Source organism: Accipiter gentilis, chromosome 1, assembly GCF_929443795.1.
Source record: "Accipiter gentilis chromosome 1, bAccGen1.1, whole genome shotgun sequence".
In the NCBI taxonomy this organism is placed as follows: domain Eukaryota; kingdom Metazoa; phylum Chordata; class Aves; order Accipitriformes; family Accipitridae; genus Astur; species Astur gentilis.
The window spans coordinates 34367038-34390608 of NC_064880.1; the positions used below are offsets into that span (position 1 = coordinate 34367038).

At 35.2% G+C, this 23571-nt stretch overlaps 1 protein-coding gene across 1 annotated transcript in view; it reads right to left on the reverse strand.

Moving 5' to 3' along the window:
* Positions 1–23571, reverse strand: part of SCN2A (sodium voltage-gated channel alpha subunit 2) — a 79193-nt gene that overhangs the window by 14362 nt on the left and 41260 nt on the right. The window contains exons 12-20 of the mRNA XM_049805601.1: positions 22692–23072; positions 21548–21680; positions 19647–19885; positions 18561–18734; positions 16486–16842; positions 14414–14893; positions 3654–3774; positions 3130–3284; positions 1968–2141 (exon numbers count right to left, since the gene is read on the reverse strand). Coding sequence (XP_049661558.1) covers positions 1968–2141; positions 3130–3284; positions 3654–3774; positions 14414–14893; positions 16486–16842; positions 18561–18734; positions 19647–19885; positions 21548–21680; positions 22692–23072 — 2214 coding nt within the window. The remainder of the gene's footprint in view (positions 1–1967; positions 2142–3129; positions 3285–3653; positions 3775–14413; positions 14894–16485; positions 16843–18560; positions 18735–19646; positions 19886–21547; positions 21681–22691; positions 23073–23571) is intronic.

A 23571-nucleotide genomic window follows, 5' to 3' on the forward strand; every position in this document is an offset into this window, starting at 1 on the left:
AGTATATTCTAGGTACCTGTTGATGAAATCATGTTGGTAGAATGGTATAAAAATGCTTTCTACATTCACATAAACCAGTCAATATTTGGTGGTACTGAAAGAAAAATGAAGTCACATGCAAAGAGAAAACTCCCAAAAGTTGGGTGAATTGGAATGGCCAATTTAGGTCAGGACTTCCTGTGATATCTTCAGAATTTGATGAGAATGTAAGAACTCTCAAAAACCACATCCAGACCTGGCCTTTGGCCAAATGTAACTTTCTAGTGTCCAGAAAATCTTATTCAACAGCCATAGCTACCAGTGCTGTTCAGATTTAACCAGACTAATCAAGACTGATAACCGTTTGTTAGACAATGGTAGAAGCTTCATTGTTAGGCAAATCCACACTTCATTACATTCCCTGTGACTCCTTTAACCACTTCATCAATTCTGGCTTGCATAATGCTGGTCTGGGCTGCAGGCAGATGAATAAATAAACTAGAATAGCTGTAAAATAAATAATACAATTATCTTTCATCAATAATCCTTAGAAATGTATAGTAAACCATTGGGAAGGAGTGACCCTAGTAAAGAAAAAAAAAACAAACCCATCTTCTATTTCCCTCCATTTAATGCCCTTCCCTTCCATCCTTCCTGTTGTCTCTTAATTCTTTCACTTCCAAATTAATCTTTTCACTTTGTTATCTCAATCCCCTGACTAAAGATTTTAAAAAATGCTTCAGAGATTAATTTTTTCCATGAAAAAAATTGCACCAGGGTAAGGTTGCCATGAAAAACTAATAAAGTTATTTATAAAGTTCACAGAAGTAACTAAACCACAGATCATCAAATAAGAATTAAATATTTGTTGATAAATACAATAAATATATAATGATAGTGTAAAGTATTGTCAGTGCTGTCTCTGTAAAGCTCTACTGGTCACGGTAATTTACACATCTGATGACTGAGCCAATAAATGTTTTACAAGGATGTAGACTCAACCAAAGAATACTAAGTGTGAGTATAGTCATATTTTATCATAGGATCTGCAATGCTGGTATGGATTTAAAAGTTATAATGTTTTTCAAGCTCTGTATAGTAAAGACTTCACGGTCTATTATATCATTGTAGTTTTAGGGAGATACATAGCGATTTCTACAGAATTCTGCTGCTCCTCAGAATGAGCGAACAAGTGATTCAAGACACATTCTTACCTTGCATTCCATGGGAATTACATAGGTGGAACTGAGAGATGCCCTATTGGCACAGACAGATGTAGTCAGGCTGTCAGGAAGGGAAATGAATGTCTGCTATATGGTTAAAGATCTGTAGACTTCCATTTATGCTACCCAGTACCGTGCATATATTGTTGAGGATGTAGACTTGAAATTACAATGCACTTCTCACTAGGTCTCCTTTAGACAATGTGTATCTGCTCCTTGGTGGTGCAGCCTTTTGAAAATCATTTGACCTATTCTAAAGGAGCTCATCTACAGTTCTCCAAGTGTCTCTTTTAGGTCGCCCATGTGATGCAGTGGAAAGTGCAAGAGTACTGAATAGTACCATGGAACTGAGAGTTCTTAGCAGTATTTTCCTTTCATATTACACAGAGTGACAGGGCACTTACAGTAATGGATTAGAATGTTAGAATAGCTTTAAAGAAATTGGTTTGAAATATTTAAATTCCATATTCAGCAAAAACTGAAGAGGATGAACAGCATCCTTTCCACACCGTGAAAAAAAATAGTAAAAAGCACCATTTCAATAAAGCATTACAAATTCATAAAACTAGAGAATATCAACAAAACAACTCTGGAGTAATAAGTATATATAAATATTTTTTTCTTTTCTGAACAGAATTATAAACCATACCACAACAACAGTTTTAAAAAAAGAGTTTCGATTGAATAGAACAGATATCTTATCCTGAAAACATAACATTCTGATTTTTAGAGCCGGTTGTGCAGAAAATGAAAAAGAATACATACATCAACAATCAGGAAGTCCAGCCAGCACCACGCATTAGTGAAATAGGTTTGAAAGCCATAAGCCACCCATTTTAAAAGCATTTCCAGAATGAAGATATAAGTAAAAACTTTGTCAGCATATTCCAGCATGGTCTTGATAGTTTTACGTTGCTCTATGTATATATCTTCAAATGCCTGTGAAAAAGATTTTTGAAGATATAATTAAATGTCTTCACAATTTGCAGTGTGATATATCGTAGCCAAGAAAGAATTTGAATTGGAAAAACCTATGTGATGATAAGGCATATATCCTTCCCTCAAGCACAACTTTTGCTTTCACTCCATACGGTAGTCTTTTCATAAAGCTGGGTCAAAACACAATATTCAGCTTTCAGCTGAGCTGAACAACGATCCACGAAACTTGCTGTAATACTATTCTCCAAATCTCATTTTAATTCGTTTCCATGGATAGCAATGGCTTAATGATGTAAGGAATTCCTTTGTGGTAGCTACAACTTTATATCAAAATTATATGAGGAATTTAAAAATGACTCTGTGATACACAATTTTTGAGGAACTAATATTTGAAACCAAACTATACACACTAACCCACAAAGCAATCCTGAACAGAGATTAATAATTCTCTTTTCAAAAGAAAATGTCTACATTGACAGAGAATCACTGTGCATTGACTCAGGTGTAGAAAGTACACTCATTATATTTTGCTCCTGCTATGAGGAACTAACTACTTCAGTACTTACTCAGTGTGCCTGATTTAACATCAATCTGGTAAAATACCTGACGGAATCACGTTGGCACCTTACATCTCAGTTTGACAATTCAGGTTGCTGTTGATAAGTTCCTAGCTCAGCTGTGGTTTATTTTAAATGTGTGTAAAATAAAAAAAAAAAGGCTATTATAATCAATATGAAGACATGTGAATACCAGTCTGAGATAACTAATTTCTTATTTCCATTAACACTACATTTTGAACTTGCCAAACAATCTGTTTCATAGCCTGTAAGCAAACTGTTACATATCCTATGATATATGCCAAATATTTGTTGATATATGTTGCCATTAGAACATTTATGAATTGGATATTAAATTCTGATGTTACCTGCAGCTATATAATTAACTGTAATTCTAAGTGCTTGCTGCTTAAAATAGACACTGAATTTACCAAAGCACCGCTGCTGAGAAGAATCATGAAGACAATGAAGGTCTCAAACCAGTTGTGTTCAACAATCTTATAGCAGGTTTTTCTAAGATTCCACCAGATTTTCCCTTTCCCATCTTCTACACTGACTTGACAGCATTTGAATCTCCGCACACAGCCTACATGAGATAATAAGTGTTGAGATGTCAGAATAAGGTAAATACTTATCAGGAATCACAATGAACAGAAGTAATTTGTTTTATTTCAGTGCTACTGCATTAGATGCTTGTAAATAAGTATCTCCTATTTGAGGATTTTTGTTTCAATATTTGGAGTTAAAGTTTTGTAACTCTTATAATACCTTCCAAGGAAAGCAAGAGAGCTCGAGAACAGTACATCTATGGCAGTACCTCTGAAGGAGTTACTCATACAAACGGAAAATACAACTATAATCAGAAAGCTGCTTCTTGATTTTAAATAAAAATAGAATCCAACCCAGATCAACACAGTTAGGTCTAATCACCTTGCTTATCTTTTGCTTTACCTACCTTCTGTAAAACAAGCCTCTGGCTCCAGAGCTTCTTCAGGTTCTGCTTCTGGCTGTTCCCCTTCTGGAGGTAGTCCGATATCAACTGTGCTGCCTTCTGATGAACTGGATGCATTTAATTTCTGTGAATGAAACCCCACATAATTATTTTTTAATTTTTTTTTAAATTCGAATAGAAGTTCATGTTTGAAATGCATACCAAAATATTTTGCATGTATTCCGTGCTCTGACATTAAAATAAATTCATATCTAAAATCTATAATGCCAAATTGCTCTACTACAGGTGAGGTCACAAGATTAGAAACTACATCATGTGCATTTTCCCTATTGAAAATATTTTGATATTTTCATACAAGGAATTGCTGAAATTATGAGACTACTATTCTGAGCCACACATAAGAATTCTGAAATTAAATTTCAGTAAGTTAGGAATGTGTGCCTTTCACACTTTGTACTGTTTAATTGTTCCAATCATGTGGCTGCATTTTAGATTACACTTTAGACAGCATGTGTTAATACAAGTAATTTTCCAACATCATGACCAAACCAACAGCAAGCTGCACAGATGTATTTTCATGTCTCAAGTAAATGTTATTCTATCAAGTTCGTAAAATCTAAAAAGTTTGAAAACATACTTTTCATTATGATTGACATGAAAACACATGTTATGTGTTGTATAGTATAGTTTAATTCTCTTTATTTCCAAAAGAGCAGCACATTACTTTAAGAGCAGTAGCTGATATTTTGCATTCTCACTTGCCAATGCATTTTCTGAATTTATTGTGCGTTTTGAAACTACTTATTACTTTGGTACAGTACACATACATGTCCAATCACTATAAAAGCCAAAAAAAAAAATCTTTATTTTTGGAAGAGTAAAATGAAAACAAATGCTTTTAAAACAATACCATCATAAAACAATACTGCACCAATGAATCATTCTGATAATATCATCCAAATCTTCACCATGATTCTTTCACACCATCACGTTATGTTGGCAACAGACAAATATGAGTACTATCATAAGTAAAAGTAGTTTGGTCACGGCATTCTATGACTCTTCTAATGTTATCACTATGTGGCGTATAACATCAGTAAAATGGCTGCATTGATAAGTAGCTAATTTTGTAAAGGGAATGATGTAAGCAGATTTAGAATACAGTCTATAGGGAATTAATATTAGACAGAGAGATGGTCCATGGTAACATTAAAGATATATCTTTGCTGACACTTAAAACTTAGAGGCATTATTCCTTTAAAACATGTTTGAGAAGCTCCAAATTCTATACAGTTTTTTGTAAAGGAAATCTCAACACTATTAGTATGTGAATACAGAAAATACAATAAGACTTTAATGGAATTTTACATTGCAGACAATATTAAGTACGTTCTTCAAACAAAAAGAAGATTAATTCCTTTCTCCCCTGCTCTGATTTTATCGAATCACACTGACAATACATTTTGCTGTGATTTTGACATAGACTTAACTTTGATTTTTGTGTACCACAGTACACTATAGCCCACATTTTAGAGGAAGACCAAACAGATGGAAACTTTTATTGCAGGGTGTATTTTGCATGTAATTTCAGTGATATCTGCACACCCATTTCCTTTATGTTTCTTTGAAAATCCCAGCCTACATATTCATGTCTCTTGTTTGTGCATGAGCTTTAGCATCTATGAGGTTATGTCCAATGTACAGACATGGATGCACACTTTTCTGCAGATTATTATTTACAAATTTCCCATTGCAACATATTCAAATTATAGATAATGCATGGCAGTTTGATCATTGTGGAATACTGCCTCTAAAATGGAGAAACTGGAAAGCATGGAATAAATACTGTAGTCCCCAAGTAAGGACCACAGAATTTAAACATCAGTGGAAGTCAATCATCAGTTTGAGGAAAGGCCAGAAATACCATAAACGCAGGGTACGTTCTAATGAAATTTATATATGGTGTTAAAAATTAACATTTATCAATACAATAGACTAAATATTTTTTAAACTGAGAAGTGCCTATCTCTTTGTATTCTGTAGAGTTTTCTTAAAATGTTGCTTGCATCATTCCGATCTGGACAGCATTTCTAGCAGAATGCTGTAGTAGTAGCAGAGCAAACAAAAATTATGAACTGGTTAAACCATAAGTTTGAAAGACCTACTGTCCGTTCTTTTACAGGAAAATGAAGAGTTCAGTAACTCAGATATTATGCAGCTAGTTTAATCACCACATGTTAATTTTAAGAAGGGATAATGAATTCCTATTACTGAAATTGCATAACACTAACAGTTAACTCAAGATGGAAAATTAGAGATATCCACTATAAGGAGAGATCAAAAAGATCAGGTAGAAAAGGTGGAAAATGATCAGTAGAACAGTCAATTATCAGAAACATCAGAAAGGCATCTTTCTTTATGCGGGGCAGTATGTATGGTGAATTGCATCTTACAAGGCTCTTCTCACTGAAAATCCGGTATACTTCTATTAAATAGCTGTAATAATAATCATAGGAGTTAAGCTAAACAGAAAAATCCTAAACTGAATTAACAGCAGCTGATACTTGAAACACAACAATCAAATGCCTTATCCCACTGAGAATTCAGTTACTCTTGTGTTGATGTAACAGAGTATTTCCTTAGCATGCTGTTCTGTTATACCTGAATTTAGCCCCAGCCTGATCAGTATATGAAGAAGCATATTATAAAAAATATTCAATAAATTCAATCTTTCATAGTTCAGTATCATGTGGGGAAGAAAAAATTAAAAATTTTCAACAGAAATAATTACTTTTTTGTTTGTTTCTTTGTTATTTTAAACATTGAATTTATTGTATGGCATTCTATACAATATTTATAAAGTCTAGTATGCATTACAAACAGCTAGGAAGGTTTTATGATACGACATCTTAAAATTTTACCAAATCAATTAAGTTCAGTATGCTAGGAAAACTTTTCAGTAACAATCACATATTTCCACAGCAAACTTCTGCTCTGGTATAAAGCAACTGACCCAGGGATGTTGTACTGATTTCTAGGTATTCAACACAACATCACCTGGGAACGGACCATGTTATTACTAATTATGTTTTGTGCATATGCTTTAATACATAGGAAGACTTTTTCTACCACTTACTGTGACCTGTCAGTGTTCACACATAGGGAATTCAGCTGGATAGCTAGACTACCCCTAATTGCAGACCCTGGTATGTTAGGTATGTAGCATATGTCCCAGTTCTCTACCTTAACTTGTCTCAAAGTTACCTTTGTACCTGATAAATTCTTCTCTGCTTACCAGCATCACAAAAACTAGATTTAGGCAGTGGTATATACCTAACATGTATACAGCTTTTTAAAAAAATGAACCTGTAGAAACAAGATAATCATCAAACCCAAACATTATCTTTGATATAGTGAGTCCTTTTTAAGCCTTTTCCATACCATGGTTCTAGGTTTCAAAAGTATTCGGTCACCCAGATTATAAGAGATTTATCAGGATAAAGTATTAGACACTCTTCGAGAGTTATGATGCTAGATTTTTTCTGAATAGTATGCTAAGGAAATTATTCTCAGAGAAATCTACCTTTCAAAACCTCAGAATGTACATAGTCCATCTCCTTTTCACAGAAGACGGTAAGGGGACAAAAGTACTTACATGGTTCTAAAGCAGCAGTATACTGATTATCACAGAGAGATACATGTATCTTTTATGTCACATCTACCAATAGCCTTGCCAGTGATGCTTTAGTCAGCAATACAGTACAGTATGAGATATAAATTTTAATTTAGCTTTCAAAATAGAAACTGAAAGTGGAAAGCAGCTTGCCTATCAGAGCAGCATTGCAAAAAGCAGCAGCCAAGATTAGGTCAGGAAGTTTTTGACATAATTACTTTCTGAACCTTGGCAACATCTCATAGATTTATACAATTCTGCTTCACTTACAGCCAGGCCACTTTGAGCTTCTAACATTTCTTTCTTTCTTTGTTTCAAGATGACCATCTGCAAGTAGCTGAACAGCTCTTAATTTAACATTTTTAACAATGCCTTAAATTTCATAATTATCCAGGATGCCACTAATAGCTGTTGAAATCATAATTTAAGGGACTGAAGGAGCAAAGAGCAGAACAGACATGAGCAGGAAGATGGCACCAAGAGAAACCACCATTTTGGTTTTGCTTTTAATTCCTTTCCTCCCAAATACCTATGAAAATGTTAAATAATGGAAATTATATTGTTTTTATTTTCTCAGTGCTGTGTGAATGTCAACATGAAAATGAGGTGTTCTGTGATGTAAATGGCAATAATATATCCAAACTTATACAGTCTTTTTCAGTACAGCTATATCACCTATAAAATCGATCAAGTGGTAAATATCATTGTAGTTCCACTGGTATAATTAAGTGGAACCTGGATGTCACTCTTTCTAGTGCTTATATGGTCAGGCATAACTACTCTATCAGTTAAAAAACCCCAGAACTTTGTAAATCAAAGCAAAACATTCCTGTGATGATTATTGCCTGCAAATACTGCAAAAAAACAGGATCCCTAAATTATAGTCCACTCTATTGCTATTCGTAACTGCTTTGGTCTACTTATTTATGAGGATTTCATAAATTAAAATATTTGCAGGAATGTTGGATGAAAGCAAAAGCATCGTAAGTAGCAGTGGAAATATTTGGAAAAGCACTCCCACTGGAAGCTACTTAAGGCTCTTTAATTCACACAAGCAATAGTGAAAGCATATTTCTGAAACAGAGCAAGAGACTGCTATTTGTAAAGATTAATTAAGCAAATTCCAATTAACTCTAATATTAACAACTTGATATCATCCACCATGAATCACAATATGCCAATAGGATTTGACCAATTCACAATTCAAACAATCCAAAGCCTAAATTCTTCAGAGTATCAAAGGATTTTGAATAATGAATATTTTTAAATCAAAATATGACTTATCAGATAAACTATTCCTTAGAAAATATAAGACAAAAACCTGTGCAATAAGTATGTTTTAATACCACTGATTTACCAAACTTGAAAGCAGCATCATACAACTAGGGTGTAAATATTATGGCAATGTTTAGTAGGTGAGATGTAAATCATACTGAAGCTGGGGATATTTTGGTCCAAAATCAGTAGCTTCTTTACTAGACTGCTGAACTTTATTTATTACTGATAAGATGAGAATAAGTTGAAGTTTCTCAGGGCAGACAGTTTTAGATGTTTGGGGAGGTAGTCAATTTGTGAGCATAAATTAAAGAGCTATGGTAAGACTGAATTGGGCCAGATCTTGCTATAAGTTTTCTCTTTGCACCTCTACACTTTTAAGTGTGGGCGTAAGTAAGAGCAGAACTGATCTCTGAATGTTTGACCAGCCAAATACCAGTTTTGTATGAGCTTTTTTAACCAAAAGATGGTCACATGCTTTGACTGTGAAAATTAAATTAATTTCATGCTGAACAGTGCTTGAAGTACTGCATATTAATCTCCAAAATAACTAAATGCTTATACGAGTACTGAAGAAAAGCATTTGTAAGGAAAAAAAAGTGAAAAAATGAAATAGTTACTATTATAAGTTTGCAAGTTACCTCCATTATAATCGTAAATACAATAGTATGAAAGTTTTCCAAAACAGCTAGCAGATTTTCATTATCAACACAATTTACAGATGGACTCATATAAGCTTCTGATGAGAAACATAGCTTACGTGTTACATATTCTGTCTTTCTTCAAAAGGAAAGAAAACCCTTCAAAAATAGAATCTTGAAAACATTACCATCAAGATTGGGAAAGGTACATAGCATGCACTGCGAAATACTGTTAAAATATCATGGAAAGTATAGCATCTGAACCACAGAAATATTGGGGCTGCCGATCTTGCCTGACCATGCTGTGATGCGAGTCCTGTGACTCGGCAGAGAGCAGCTGTGCATGTTTGTACTTCATTGCAATGAATGGGACAGGATCATAGCTGAAGAGCATGCAGGCCAGTCAATATCCGTTAAAAAGTGATTATATAGTATATACATATAGATGTATAACTTGCTTAGGTAACCTGTGTAAAATTGGTGACACGATGCTCTGCCTCGCTAAAAGGCACCAGAGCTGCCCGCTTGACTGATCCAGCTTGGTTCTACTCCTGTGAGAAGTAAGAATGGTAGGAAATGAAGTTCAGGACACAGCACCTCTGCTTTTTTGCGCTAAATACTGCTTAAAGTAAAATATACATTATTAAGGTATCTGCAACAGCATTAGGAGATCCCATATTTTTCAAGGCATTTAAAAATATCTTGTAACTTGGTATATCTTGGTGTAATTACTAGCCTAGAAGTTATACTTAGCATAAATATCTAATTATTACACAGCTATACATGCACTACAAAATTTTCTATATAAACTGTCTCCATAGTACTTAAGGACTAAAAAAGGAAAAAATTATTTTTATAGTTTCTACTCTGGATAGTAGTAATGCAGCTTAGGTCCACAGACTTTTACATATAGGACAACAGACTCAGCACAGTGGCCCTATATTTGTCAGTGGAACTTTACTTCCATGGTAAAGTTTTATTTAGGATTTATTCCCTAATTCCCTTATTACCTTATATACCCCCACTACCATTCCTATAGACACAATTGTTCTCATAATTAATTCTGTTTTAGGCTTCAGGCAATTTTCTAGAAAATTCCTTGTAAATTCACGCCTACTAGCATGTATAATATTCTATGTATTGTTTCTAGAAAGGCATAATCTAGTTAACATGTCCATCAAAATACTGGAAAAGATGTATGTTATAATAACGAATTTAACAAACATTAATGAACTTAATATAAACTTGCTAATAAATGATAATTGCGTTGTAAAAATTCAATTTATTGCCCTATACCACAGTGAATATGTGTATGCATGTATATACATAGAGAAAAGCAAAAGCACACAGACACACACTCATTAGCATCTGGCTATCTTGTGCAGAGTGTTCTCACAGTACATGGATGCCTAAGCTGCCTTTCATTTGGGATACCTCTAATTGAACGTGGTTTGGTGGCAGTTTCTAACTTCAGTTCTTTTAATTTGTGGTATAAGCAATGAGGTGACTGGCAGACCAACACTTAGCAACAGCAGAATCATATAAATGGGAAAACATGAGAGGGCAGAACTAGAAGGTACATTATGGCATGCAAAAAAGAGGAAGTCTTGAACAAAAAGCCATTTGTAGTCACTTTTTTAATATTAAAAAATGCCTTTTGCTATAGATAGTTTTCATGACAAGAGCGTTGGTCCTGTGACTAATAAGTCATCACTCTTCTCTATATCAAAAACCATGGTGGATAAGAATTATCTAGTGAAGAGTGGGAACTAGGATTAAGATTAAAAAATGCACCTTTGTGATTAAAATCTATTTGAAATTTAGTACTTAAGAAATATGCTCACAATGTCTCTTCTTAACTGCTGGGCCTCTCTTGAAGGTGCCTGAAATTTGTAAACATTTCCCTTCAATTTTTCACCTTCAACTTCTGCAAGAGTAAGAAATTTTTATCCTGAATATGCTCAGAAGAGTTTCAGGCTTGACCAGTCAAAACTGCTTGGCAGTAGCTCATTCCTGACTGAGTATGCATTTCTTTGTCTTATCACCTGAGCAGTTTGCAGTTCCTGAAGCATGATTATCACACACATTTACAGGATTAAGTGCTTCCAAGAGTGCAATGAGGGCACTGTTTTCTTTTAAATACTGTATCTGGAGGAGAAAGCCTTTCTTTTATGGTGGAAGCTTAATTTGAGCCTCATGTCTCAAATGTGGGAAAATCAGCTTTAAAATTTTTCCTATAAGAATTCAAACCAATATGTTTGTCACCTTGTAGAATAACCCCATTGGGTCCTTCCATTAGGAAAAGGAAGATTTGGCTAATGAAGACAGTCAGCAGTCATACCATCCTGTTATACAATGAAGAAATCGATGCACCACTGTCATTGTGGTCATACTTAGTCCTGCTAGCCACCAGCCTATAGGTTTGAATAAGGTACATCCTCCATCTCTTCTACTGACATAACACTCTCAGCGATTAAGGAATTCATATGGGAAATTCAGGGTTTGGTCCCTATTTCAAGGCAGTTTCTGCATTTTAGCCACTGACTATTGACTCTTTAAAAATTATAAACAGATTTTGTAGCAGGGAAAAATTTCATTCTCAAAACAGATGCCTTAATCATTAGGCACTACCAAAAGTCATGTTCCTCCTTGCTGCCACTGTTCACTGTTCAGTGAATCACAAATTATTTTCTGTACAACAATTGTAGCTTCAGCATAAGAAATGGGGAATACTCCACTAGTACAGAACACTCCTGTGATTACATTTTTAAAAACAGACTTCAGCAGCTAGTTAATCTAATAATCACTAATGAAAATATTTAAATTACTTCTTTCTCAGTCATTTTAATGACATATAGTTCTTAAATTAGTAGAATCCAATTACACTTCCAAATTACTTTTTGCATAGATTATGTCAATTAAAAATTATCAGACCTATCTATTTTGAATAAAACTTCAGTTAATACATACATAACTTCATAACTTTTAAAAAAGAACAAGCACAGGAGAAGTATATAGGACAATTTAAAACACGGTTTACTACTACCATGAGTAATGGTAATATCAGAATCAGTAACATTATCAGAATTAATCTGATATGGGTGGGAGCACAAAACAAGAAGTGAAGAGAGGAGAGTTTTCGTGAGTGCATACTTCTGATCGTACTGGGACTTCACAGTCTTCTTAGACTGCACCTGCGTCAGATTTTCTTTTAGTGTCATTTATACAGTAATATCATCTGAAGCATAAACTAACAGTATCTGCTTCACCCTTTCCAACTGAGGGATTTAGAATGTTTTATGAAAAATTATAGGTTTAGGTTGACAGCACCCTTGAAACTGATAAAAATACTATACTAACTTTACATACAAATACAGAATGACAGACATGCATTTGTTACTCCACCAAGACAGCAATAAGTACTTTGTGATGAAGAAATCCAAAGTATTCTGTTTCCTAGTACTGAACTCTAACTTAAGACACTTTATTCCCAAACTTTCAGTGCATCCTCTGGCTATCACTAGTTGCTAAGCAGGGAAAAGGCTGAAAGTGATAGACGGACTTGAACATGATTAGCAGGAAAAAAGAACAGACCCCGAAGGACCAGGTCTATACTAAGAAACTACATGATTTACAAAAAGACAGAAAAATAACCTGTGCCATTACTGTCATATGTAATTATTATGGATGACCTCATTGATAGGTGGAATTTGACCAGATTAGCAGTAGAATTTGCTGCTCCTTTGACAGCAGTAAGTTTTGAAACAGTTAACAATGGGACAATAGAACAATGGAACAGCAGAACAATGGAAGGACAGAGCAATGCATTAGGCCTATGTGGCGTAAAGCTGCCTGAAGAAGATTCCTTTTCTTATTCTAGGTACAAAGATATAATAGAATCAACCAAAATCCTACATTCAGACCAAGAAACTTTCATATAATCACCCTTTTCATTACACAGAACAATTAAAGGCTAAACTACAATAACTTCTGCTTTGTTCTACACCCAAGTCATGGTTTTGAAGAGTAAGATAAATACTAATACTAAACAAGCTGCAAAAAAAGAAATATTTTTAAAAGAACAATAAAGATATTTCTGATAAGAAACAAGAAAATATGACTGTGTGATGCAGTCTGTACAAAAAAGGATCTCAGGGTGAGAATTACTAGAATCTTATCCATATTTATACCCTCAGATTCAAGCATGAGGAAATCACTCATGAAAACTTTCATGTTAGTTTATGTCTACACTGTAGCATGCAGTACTGTTCAAAAATACCCATGCTAATGCTGAATGAACTAGCATCGGCACTAAGCATAGCCTAGACTTACTCCACTTGAGGTGGTGTGCCTCCACCATGTACAATTGTGCAGGACAGAGCACTGGGTTAACACAATAATAAAGGCTTCGGCATCCACTGTACCTCACTAAGCTCTAGCTTGGATTTGTCCATTTGCCACCACATTGGGCCAGAAAGAGGTACATTTTATTACAGTCACAGTAGGTAAGAGATTTGAGTATCTTAAATCTTTGAAAATGGCAATGGGTAACTGTATGAAAGGATCTTATACTGATATATAAAGCTTCATAACTTATTTACCATAAGGCCATTACTTCAGTTCTTCAGTGGTTCTGCTACTATCTGATGGTTTTTTAGTAATTTATATGAAATCATTTAGTGATGCTGGTCCAGTATTCAAAGGTACTTATGATGTATCTAGATACATTTTGACTATATCAAAAAGGTTAAAAGCATCAGAATGAACTGTTAATTTGACAGGAGGCACTCCAGAAAGCAGACAAAAGAGTAATTAAATTGCACTGATGAAATAAACATGGAGAAACTTGCACAACCCACGCTCGTTTTGTAAGACCTCTGGTATCCGGGGCTATTAAATTGGTTCATTTTCTTGTTAATGATTTTAACCAAATAAAATATAAAAAAGTATTAATTTTCTACAAACTTGTCTTATGCATCTTGATTATTACTTTAAAAGCAATACTGTACTACCATGTCATTCGAAACCCACAACCTTACATTAATTTACCTTAAATACCATTACAAGTTCGTATATGCTGTTATACAGGAATTAGAGATTTGAATTCAACACTAGTAACCTTAGGAGAAAAAAAGAAAAGCATCAGAGTATTTTAAATATAGAAATAGTCTTACCTCTTTGCTTTCTTCCAGGTCTGACTCGCTGCTGAACTCCTCCGTGTTTAAATTTTCAAAATCTGATTCCCCGACAGCAATTGGCACTGTCACAGTGAGACTTGGGTTGTTTATGAATGACATGTAATCACTTTCATCAACAACATATTTTTCCACGCTGCTGCCTATGCCACTGGTAGTTCCATTCCCTTCTTTAAGATAGGCAAGGTTTTTACCTATTTCTACTATTGTGTGGTTGGAAATACAGCTGTCTTTTTTGTTGTTTAGGTCCTCAAGAGGTTTGATTTCATCTAAAACTTTCTGCTTTCTAACAAAGGCTTTTTGGATGAATTCACGCACTTTTCTCTTCACATAATCTATGCCTTTCTGAATCCTTGCCACAGCAATCTGTAGATTGTTCATTTCGTTATCATCATCTGTAGCAGCAAGGTTGTCTGAACTAAATGAGCTCAGCAGCAAGGCCAAAAAGAGGTTGAGAACCTAAAAGACAGTAAGGAGAAAATATACTGGATCTCTTATTTTTAAGTCATAAAAGTAATTCCATTATGGGTTTTCAATATGACATAATTTTTATTTCACAGTTAGCACTTTATCTCAACCCACCTTCCTGCTATTCTTTCCAGTCCATAATCCCTGTCGCCCATATTTTTTTATAACTTGCAAAAATATTTTTTGCTTGTTTAAGTTGACTAATATAGATGAAAATCTGAGCTATTCCTTGACTTTCTCCTGAACACTGGAAGTAGTGCAGGTCTGCTCCTCAAATTGGAGAATGACATAAGGAGGCAGGATACAACATGATGTAGTAATTTATGCAAGCTACATCCCCTGTAGTGTTCATAGGTGAGGGCAATGCAGGCAGACTGCAGTCTTCTACAGTTCAACAGACCATAGTTTCAGTGTCTCTGACTCAGAATATAATAAATTTATCTATTTGCCAAGAATGTATCGGTATATTTTTGCTTTGGGTAGGAAAACTAGCTAAGAGATAAAGAGTCCACAGATGTGATACACCTCAATTTTAGGAAACCGTTTCAGACTTTCTTGCATGACATTTTACAAACATATAAGAGGAATTTGGACTATATGTAATTATGACAGACTATGTGCAAAACTGATTAAAAAACATATTTAAATTATGTTTGTCAATTCTTCCTGTTCAAACTTGCAGAATATTTTAGAAGGCATACCACAGGAATCTCACATTAGTCTGGTTAAACGTGGTATTTATGCCTGTGGATAAGCATATTTATAAAATTTGTGGATGATACAAAAAAGAGAAGGGATGCTAGCACTTAACAAGAAGGAACTAGACTTAGGCATAACCACGGTAAATTGTTGAAATGATTCAAAATCAATATGGTATTTAATTCTGAAGTACTAGTGTGGAAATGTTGGTTACAAAAAATGAAAACTACATATACGGAAGGTGCGAAAACTGGCAAGGTGGAAGCATGCATCAGGAAAGTAATGCTGGTACAGAAAGTTCATGTCATTTGGGGATGTACCACAAGGAATATTGGGTGTAAGACGTATAATCCTTCAACATTATTTGGTACTTGTGTGTCTATCCAAAATGCTGCTTGGCAAGAATTCAGAGGCCAGTAGCAGAAGGGATAAGCAGTTTAGAAATCATCACCTATGAGAAAAAATTGAACAACTAAGCTTATTTTGTTTCAGAAAGAAAAGACTGAAAGTGGAAACAGTAAGCCTTTAAATATTTTAAACATTGTCACAAAGACCAACTGTTTTCCATCACTATCAAGACCAGTCAGTTTAACTGGCTGTAAAAGGCAATTTAAGTTAGATGTTTTTTTAAAAGGCATTTATAACTATAAGCATAATTCAGCACTGATCTTACCAAAGAGCTTATAAACTTACTGAAGATTTAAAAGAAAACATAGACAAACATTTTTCATAAATGATCAAGGTATATTTGAAACTGGTTTAAAGAAAGGGCAAATGAATTACATGACCTCCTAGAGTCTTCCAGTCTTCATCTCTGATTTCTAAATCATGAAAAATAGGAAATATCTTCTAATAGTTTTAAAAAATCTCCACTGATTACATACCACTAGGTTTCCAATCACCATGACCATCATGAAGACCGTAAGGCACATAGTTTGGCCTGCAACCTCCATGCAGTCCCACATCGTTTCTATCCATTCTCCACACAGCACTCGGAATACAATCAAGAAAGAGTGGAAAAAGTCATGCATGTGCCAGCGTGGAAGTTCACAGTCACTAGAGATCTTGCAGACACATTCCTTGTAGCTTTTGCCAAACAGCTGCATCCCAACCACAGCGAAAATGAACACAATGATGGCCAGCACCAGGGTCAGATTTCCCAGAGCTCCCACTGAGTTGCCAATAATCTTAATCAGCATGTTTAGAGTTGGCCAAGATTTTGCCAATTTGAAAACTCGAAGCTGCAAAACAGAAGAATAGTATACAGTTATTCATGTTACTAATTGCAATGAAATTATTGCTATACATTTCATATTTCAGTTACCCTGTGTCTAAATCATGTCTCATGTAACCTTTAGAAACTTTAGTTATAAAATTTATGTTTCCAGTTCTTTGTACAATACTAGACATCAGCAGTCTTAAGTCCTGATGCAAGTCATAACAAATCAAAAATACTGTACCTATGCTCATTTGAATTACACTGCAATTATCACAAAATCTTCAATTCAGACTTTGACTCTTTTGGTGACTTCAGATACCTGCAACAAGTGCTACTGGTTGGACAAGTTGGACAAAACAGTCTTTCTCCTTTAGTTACCTCTAAGAGAATATTACTAAAAAGAAACCAGCACATATGAAATGTGATCAGTTTAACAGGATTGTGAGTGTATAGACACTTCCAGATCTTTCATCTTATCTGGCAGAGAGATGGAAGAAATGGTTTTCCTAGAAAGAGAAACAAGCTAGAGTTTTTAATGATAGGCATACAAATTAGTTGCAAGTATCTTTAACAATATCTTTTCTGTCATTTAAAATAAGCATAATATGTCTTAGAAAGTTTGTCATACAACATTGAGGAAAACCAAGGAAAGTGTTATATTAATGTACAACTTGAAACAGGCAAAAATGAAATTATTCGGAAAGATACAGCAAGTGTTCAGACAACTGAAAGAGGAGAATACTAAAAGGAATCTAAATCTAAATATTATTTCATGGGATGAGACAGAAATAAAATATATAGATGCGAAGTTAAAAACAGAATTATATAACAGAGGGAGAAGTCAATCCAGACAGATATTAGACTTTAGGCAAAATGCAATGTAATGCTACACAGAGAACCAGCAAATGAATGAATTTAAACCCCCTCTTTTTTAAAAGGGTGTTTATTTAACTGTTATTTAAAATGAGATATTTTTGCTTTATTTAAGGCAAAAGTTGAGCTTCATGACTAGGAACTCTAGCTTCATGATTCTTACTGTGTAGGTTTTTCAGAAGAGGATTTGAACATCAACTTGCATGCTAGCCTGGTCTTCAGCAAGACCAACGTTTTTCAAGTTCCTATTCAAGACGGAGATATCTAATAACAGACAGAGATACTGTAGTGACTTCTGAACAGAAAAGCTGTTAGTGGATGGACCTTGCAGAGGATGATAAGGAGAAGACTGGTAGTGATGAAAAATCCCTATCCAAAGAAAAATCTTAACACTACTCTTTCCTAAAACTAACTATGTAAGCCAACTGGTGATGGAAGTCTATCAGCTAAAACTGTCAATAAACTTTTACTAACTAATCTGTTATTTACTGACCAATTTACTAATCTTCAGTCACAGGCAGTAAGGGCCTGTGGCTCTTGTTTTCTTTATTCCCTCATCTAGGGAGAAAAAGACTCTAAGTGATACTGGTATTGGTGAAGTTAACCCTTAAAGCACACTCACTGCAAGAACAGAATTGATGTTGACAATGTCTTGAGGAAGAAATAGATGTTGCTAGGATAATATGTAAAACAAACAACATAACAGATACATGTCATCTAGTGAGTATGCAATTTAGTATTTTGTAAGTTCTTATGAAAAGATCTTCTGTCTTAGATAAATATATAATGCACAAACAAATAGTGCACAACATATATGCACAAATATAAAAACATAACATAGAAACATATTTTATTTAGTATATTTACCAATCGGAATGATCGAAGGACAGATAATCCTTCTACATTTGCAAGGCCAAGCTCCATTAAACTAAGACTCACAATAAAACCATCAAAAATATTCCAGCCCTCCTGGAAATAATAATAAGGATCCATGGCAATTATCTTGAGAAACATTTCTGCTGTGAAAATTCCAGTAAACACCTGCAAGGAAAATACAGTTTCTTACTCCAGTTTAATAAGAAAATATTAAAAAACCTAATGGTATCAACTTTTGGTAAGTTATATCTTCAGCAAGCAATCCATGATAAATCTGAATAGCTTCTCTATATTGCCATACATTGGGGTTAGGAATTAAATTCAGATTTGATGGTTACATATGCATCACAATGTTTGGTTTCCAAAGAAAAAGAGGTAAATGGGAAAAATATGGTTTTTTATCTAGCCTGCTAATATGCATGTATAAATACCAATACACAGAATCTCTTCTGATTTTAATGCTCAGTTTTGCCTCCTAGATCTCATCTTTGCCCTTGGGACATCTCTTTGCTTCTAGGGATAAAGATAAGTTTATGAGAGGGACAATTATCTTATTAAGAAAAAAATTGTACTGAAAGTTGAGCAGAGCTATTCTTCTTTAGGATGACCTGCGGAAGGCACTGTCATGCCATTTCACTGTTTCCTGTGGAGTTGCAGTAAATCTGGGACTTTTCCCTCTATAATACCCTGAACACACAGGACCTCAGGAGGTGCTAGTGAGGAGCAGAACAGGTATGGGAATGGAACTGAAAGTTCTTATGATTTGTAAGTATCCACCCAAGAAAGAATATTAGATAAATTCCTTTAACCAGCTTCAATGACAGAAGCTGAATGTTTTAAAAATCAAAATGCATATTGACTCAATAAATCTTACTATCTTTTGCTCCATAAAGCAAGAGTGGTGAAATCCACAAATGTCAACAAAGAGGGATTCAGTAAAGCTTAAATTTCAATTCAACCATCCCAAGCCTATAAGTATCTAGCCAACATTTTCTTTTAAACATATGTACATAGGTCACAAGAGAATTATTTAAGAAAAATGCATTTCACATACACGGCACATCATGAAAGACTTACAAGGTTTCCTACTGAAAGGACACCACTAAACTGTTCTGTCATTGGATAGTGCTCCATGGCCATGAACAGGGTGTTTAGGACAATGCAGATAGTAATCGCCAGATCAACAAATGGGTCCATCACAATCAAATTTACAATATGTTTGACTTTCAGCCAGGGAGTACAGCAGTCCCAAATCAAGCAAGTGTTAGCAAATTTATACCAGCATGGTGGGCATTTCTGTCTGGATTCTTCCAGTTCTGGAGAGAAAAATGAAAATAACATTTTAAACATACTTCTCTATTCCAGTATCACCTGGGTATTTCCTTGAGGCCTAAATGCTGTTTTCCAAGGTACTGTTGATAAACTGTGTTGATATGTAGACCTTTTGAAACCAAGGCTACTGTCAGTAAAAAGAAATTACAATTAAAAATAATCTGTCCCACTATGTTTCAAATTTGATGTAAAAAGAATGCTAAATGTTCAATAGATAAAATAACCATTCATGATCAAATGCTACACAGGATGCAAAATAGGCATTTGTCATAGAAATCTGGCATACAGGCTGGGCAATGAGTGGACTGAGAGCAGCCCTGTGGAAAATGACTTGGGGCTATTGGTGGATGAAAAACTGAGTATGACCCAGCAATGTGTGCTTGCAGCCCAGAAACCCAATCTCATCCTGGGCTGCATCAAAAGAATTGTGGCCAGCAGGTTGAGGGAGGTGATTCTCCATCTCTACTCCATGCTCGTACGATTCCACCTGGAGTACTGTGTTCAGCTCTGTGGCCCCAGCATAAGAAAGACATGGACCTGTTGGAACGAGTCCAGAGGAGGGCCATGAAAATTATCAGGGTCTGGAGCACCTCTCCTATGAAGACAGGCTGAGAGAGTTGGGATTGTTTAGCCTAGAGAAGAAAAGACTCCAGGGAGACCTTATAGCAGCCTTCCAGTACTTAAAGGGGGCCTACAGGAAAGCTGGAGAAGGACTTTTTACAAGGGCATGTAGTGATAGGACAAGGGGTAATGGCTTTAAGCTGAAAGAGGGTAGATTTAGATTGGATGTAAGGAAGAAGTTCTTTACTGTGAGAGTGGTGAGGCACTGGAACAGGTTGCCCAGAGAGGTGGTGGATGTCCCGTCCCTGGAATTGTTCAAGGCCAGGTTGGATGGGGCTTTGAGCAACCTGGTCTAGTGGAAGGTGTCCCTGCTTATGGCAGCGGGGTTGCAACTAGATGATCTTTAAGGTCCCTTCCAATGCAAACCATTCTGTGGTTCTGTACACAGAATGAATAAAATATTTAAAAGTTTCCTCATGAAAGATAAACATGTAGAACAAATCTGAAGTCAGACAGCTATTTAGACAGTATTATGGTCCACACGTGCAAAACTGCTCATTATTACCTTCCTATTTGCTATTTTGGGCATAGTCATTTAAGCCTCAAAGTAATGTTTTGCCCTTTCTTACAAGTAGTTGCTTAATTCCATGATTCAGATTCATTGTATTTAGCCTGACAGAAAGAACAACGTGATCCTTCCTTTGTGAAACAGCATGTCTGTTGAATTGCTAGAAGCAGACTGTTCTACTGCAAGAAGCATAGCCATTTCAATAATGTAAAAAGAGCTTTTACCCCAAAACATAACTTCTCTAGAGAAATACTGCATTGATCAATTGCTTTCTGCTTGCATTTAACTTGGAAGTTTGCTGCTTCCACCTCAAACCTATGAGTATATTGAAAGCTTGACTGCTTTTCCAAATATATCATTCCATCTTTAAAAAAAAATACTACCTCTATTTACAAATCTCATCTTGCCTGTACCCTTTAGGCTGAAATAGCTGCCTTAAAACTCCACTACTACTTAATGTGTCAGACATTTAATAGCACTTTATGGCATTGTCATACAAAAATTCTGTGTTACATACCTTCCATTGTGTTTGTAAGCATGCTGGCTATACTCATTGCTCTTTGCCTTGCGCTAGGATCTGTTAGGTAGTCCATAGGAACATGGTAAGAACTAGACCGTCTCTTTCTTAAGTCCGTTTCTGTAGTAGTGCCCTGAAAATAAAACACTGATAAAATAGCCTATTGATTGTTCATTTAATAAGAATAACACTGTAAATTATTACAGAAGTATAATGGTTTAAAATACTCTGCTGTCCTGTACCATGCTCCATTTATGTCATGGTTTTGCAATAGACTAATATATGCCTAACTTTGTATACAGCAAATAGTCAAATACATCAGTAGGATTGCTCTTGTGCTTAAAGACTGTTTTTAAGTATTTTGCTGAAACAGGGCTGAGACATTAAAACAGATTTTAGACTATAAACAGTTTTTAGACTATAAAAAGTTCCACAATGCTTGTCAATGAGCTCTGCTGTAAATATCTTTCTAATTAGGTAGTAAGTGAAGTCTTTTTCTAAACATGAAAATGCACAGCCCACACACCTAGCAGTAAAAGCACAAAGAGTATTTTCTTAAGAGAACTCTTAATTTAGAATAAATTATCAATTTCCTAGCACACGTTTTCAAACAAAATAAAAGAATAATACTTAATAATGTTAACATCTCCAAAAAAAACCCCCTAGAAAAATTAACTATGTTACAGGAACACTATCACAACCCATGTAAGTTGCACAATCAGTGTTACATCACAAGTTTCATATATGGTCAGCAGGAAGTTAAATACTCATTTAATATATTTCATTAAGTAATTTTTTTTTTTCCTTTTGATATCCTGTCTGATACATGAATACAGAACCTTCCAGTTAAGTCTTCAGTTAGCATAATGAATCAATGGGTGTAAGACTACACATACTACATTTATTCAATGGTTTACTATGCTATTCTATTAATTCCCAGTAAATTAGCATATATTTCCACATGTTTAGTTAAGGAGAGCTAGACAATTTCAGTTTCTACTGTAGCTTATAACTGGAATATATGAAAGGAGCTTTCACAGCATGGCCAGAAAGGGAATCATTCCCAAGTGACTAAATTTTGTAGAAACAGGGCTGATCATACAGGGAGAGGACATCATGCCTGAGCTATTGCAGACTTCCTTACATTGCTAGCAGTGGCTGCTTTATCAATCATCACCTCTGGCAGAAGCTGTCCAGTAGGTGACGTCAGAGCTGGCGGCCCACCGACTAAGGAAACTACTCCATTGCAATCCACAGTGCTGTGCATCTTCCCATTTGCTGGAAGTGGAGGTACTGTCCTGGATGACCTACTGGCCTGACTAATGTTACTGTTGCGCCGTTCACCATGTCTATGAGGAACAAAGAGAGAATCTCTTCTGCTCTCATTGTCTTCAAAAGTGCTGTGCTCATCATCAGCAAAGTCATTTTCTGATCCTACATCCTTTGCTCGACCTCTGAAGCTGAAAAGGCTTGTTCTGCTATTGCGCCTTGGGGAAAACAGGGAGCCGCGAATGCTCAGCAAAGACTGTAGGCAAATAAAAACAATGATTATCAGATGAAAATCCTTTTAAATATAACGTTTTCATACAGAGGAAAAAAACACAGTGTTAATATGTCTTAAAGGGTAAGGTCATCTACAAAGAAATGAACTGGTACAGCCCCCCTAATACACTCCCTTTTGGGTAGTAAACAAAGAGCACATAAGTGACAGACAAAGACTAGTTATTTTACTACTTTGGATATATGAAATCCAATGGTTTAATTACAGTAAAAGAAATTGCTTGACAGAATTGTTACCTCTGCCATTTTGCCTGTTTTATTACCAACGGTTCATAAACTGAGTAAGGACATCCAGACATTATTTAGCCCAGGTTGGCATTAGTCTGACATGCTGAGTAAATAAAATTTTAGGCAAATTTCCTGTGACTCAGTCTGCACACACAGGTAGCTCCTAAATACTGCCTAGTTTAAAAAGCATACATATTTTTTCAGATACTAGTCAAGTAGGCCGCAATAAGGTTTTT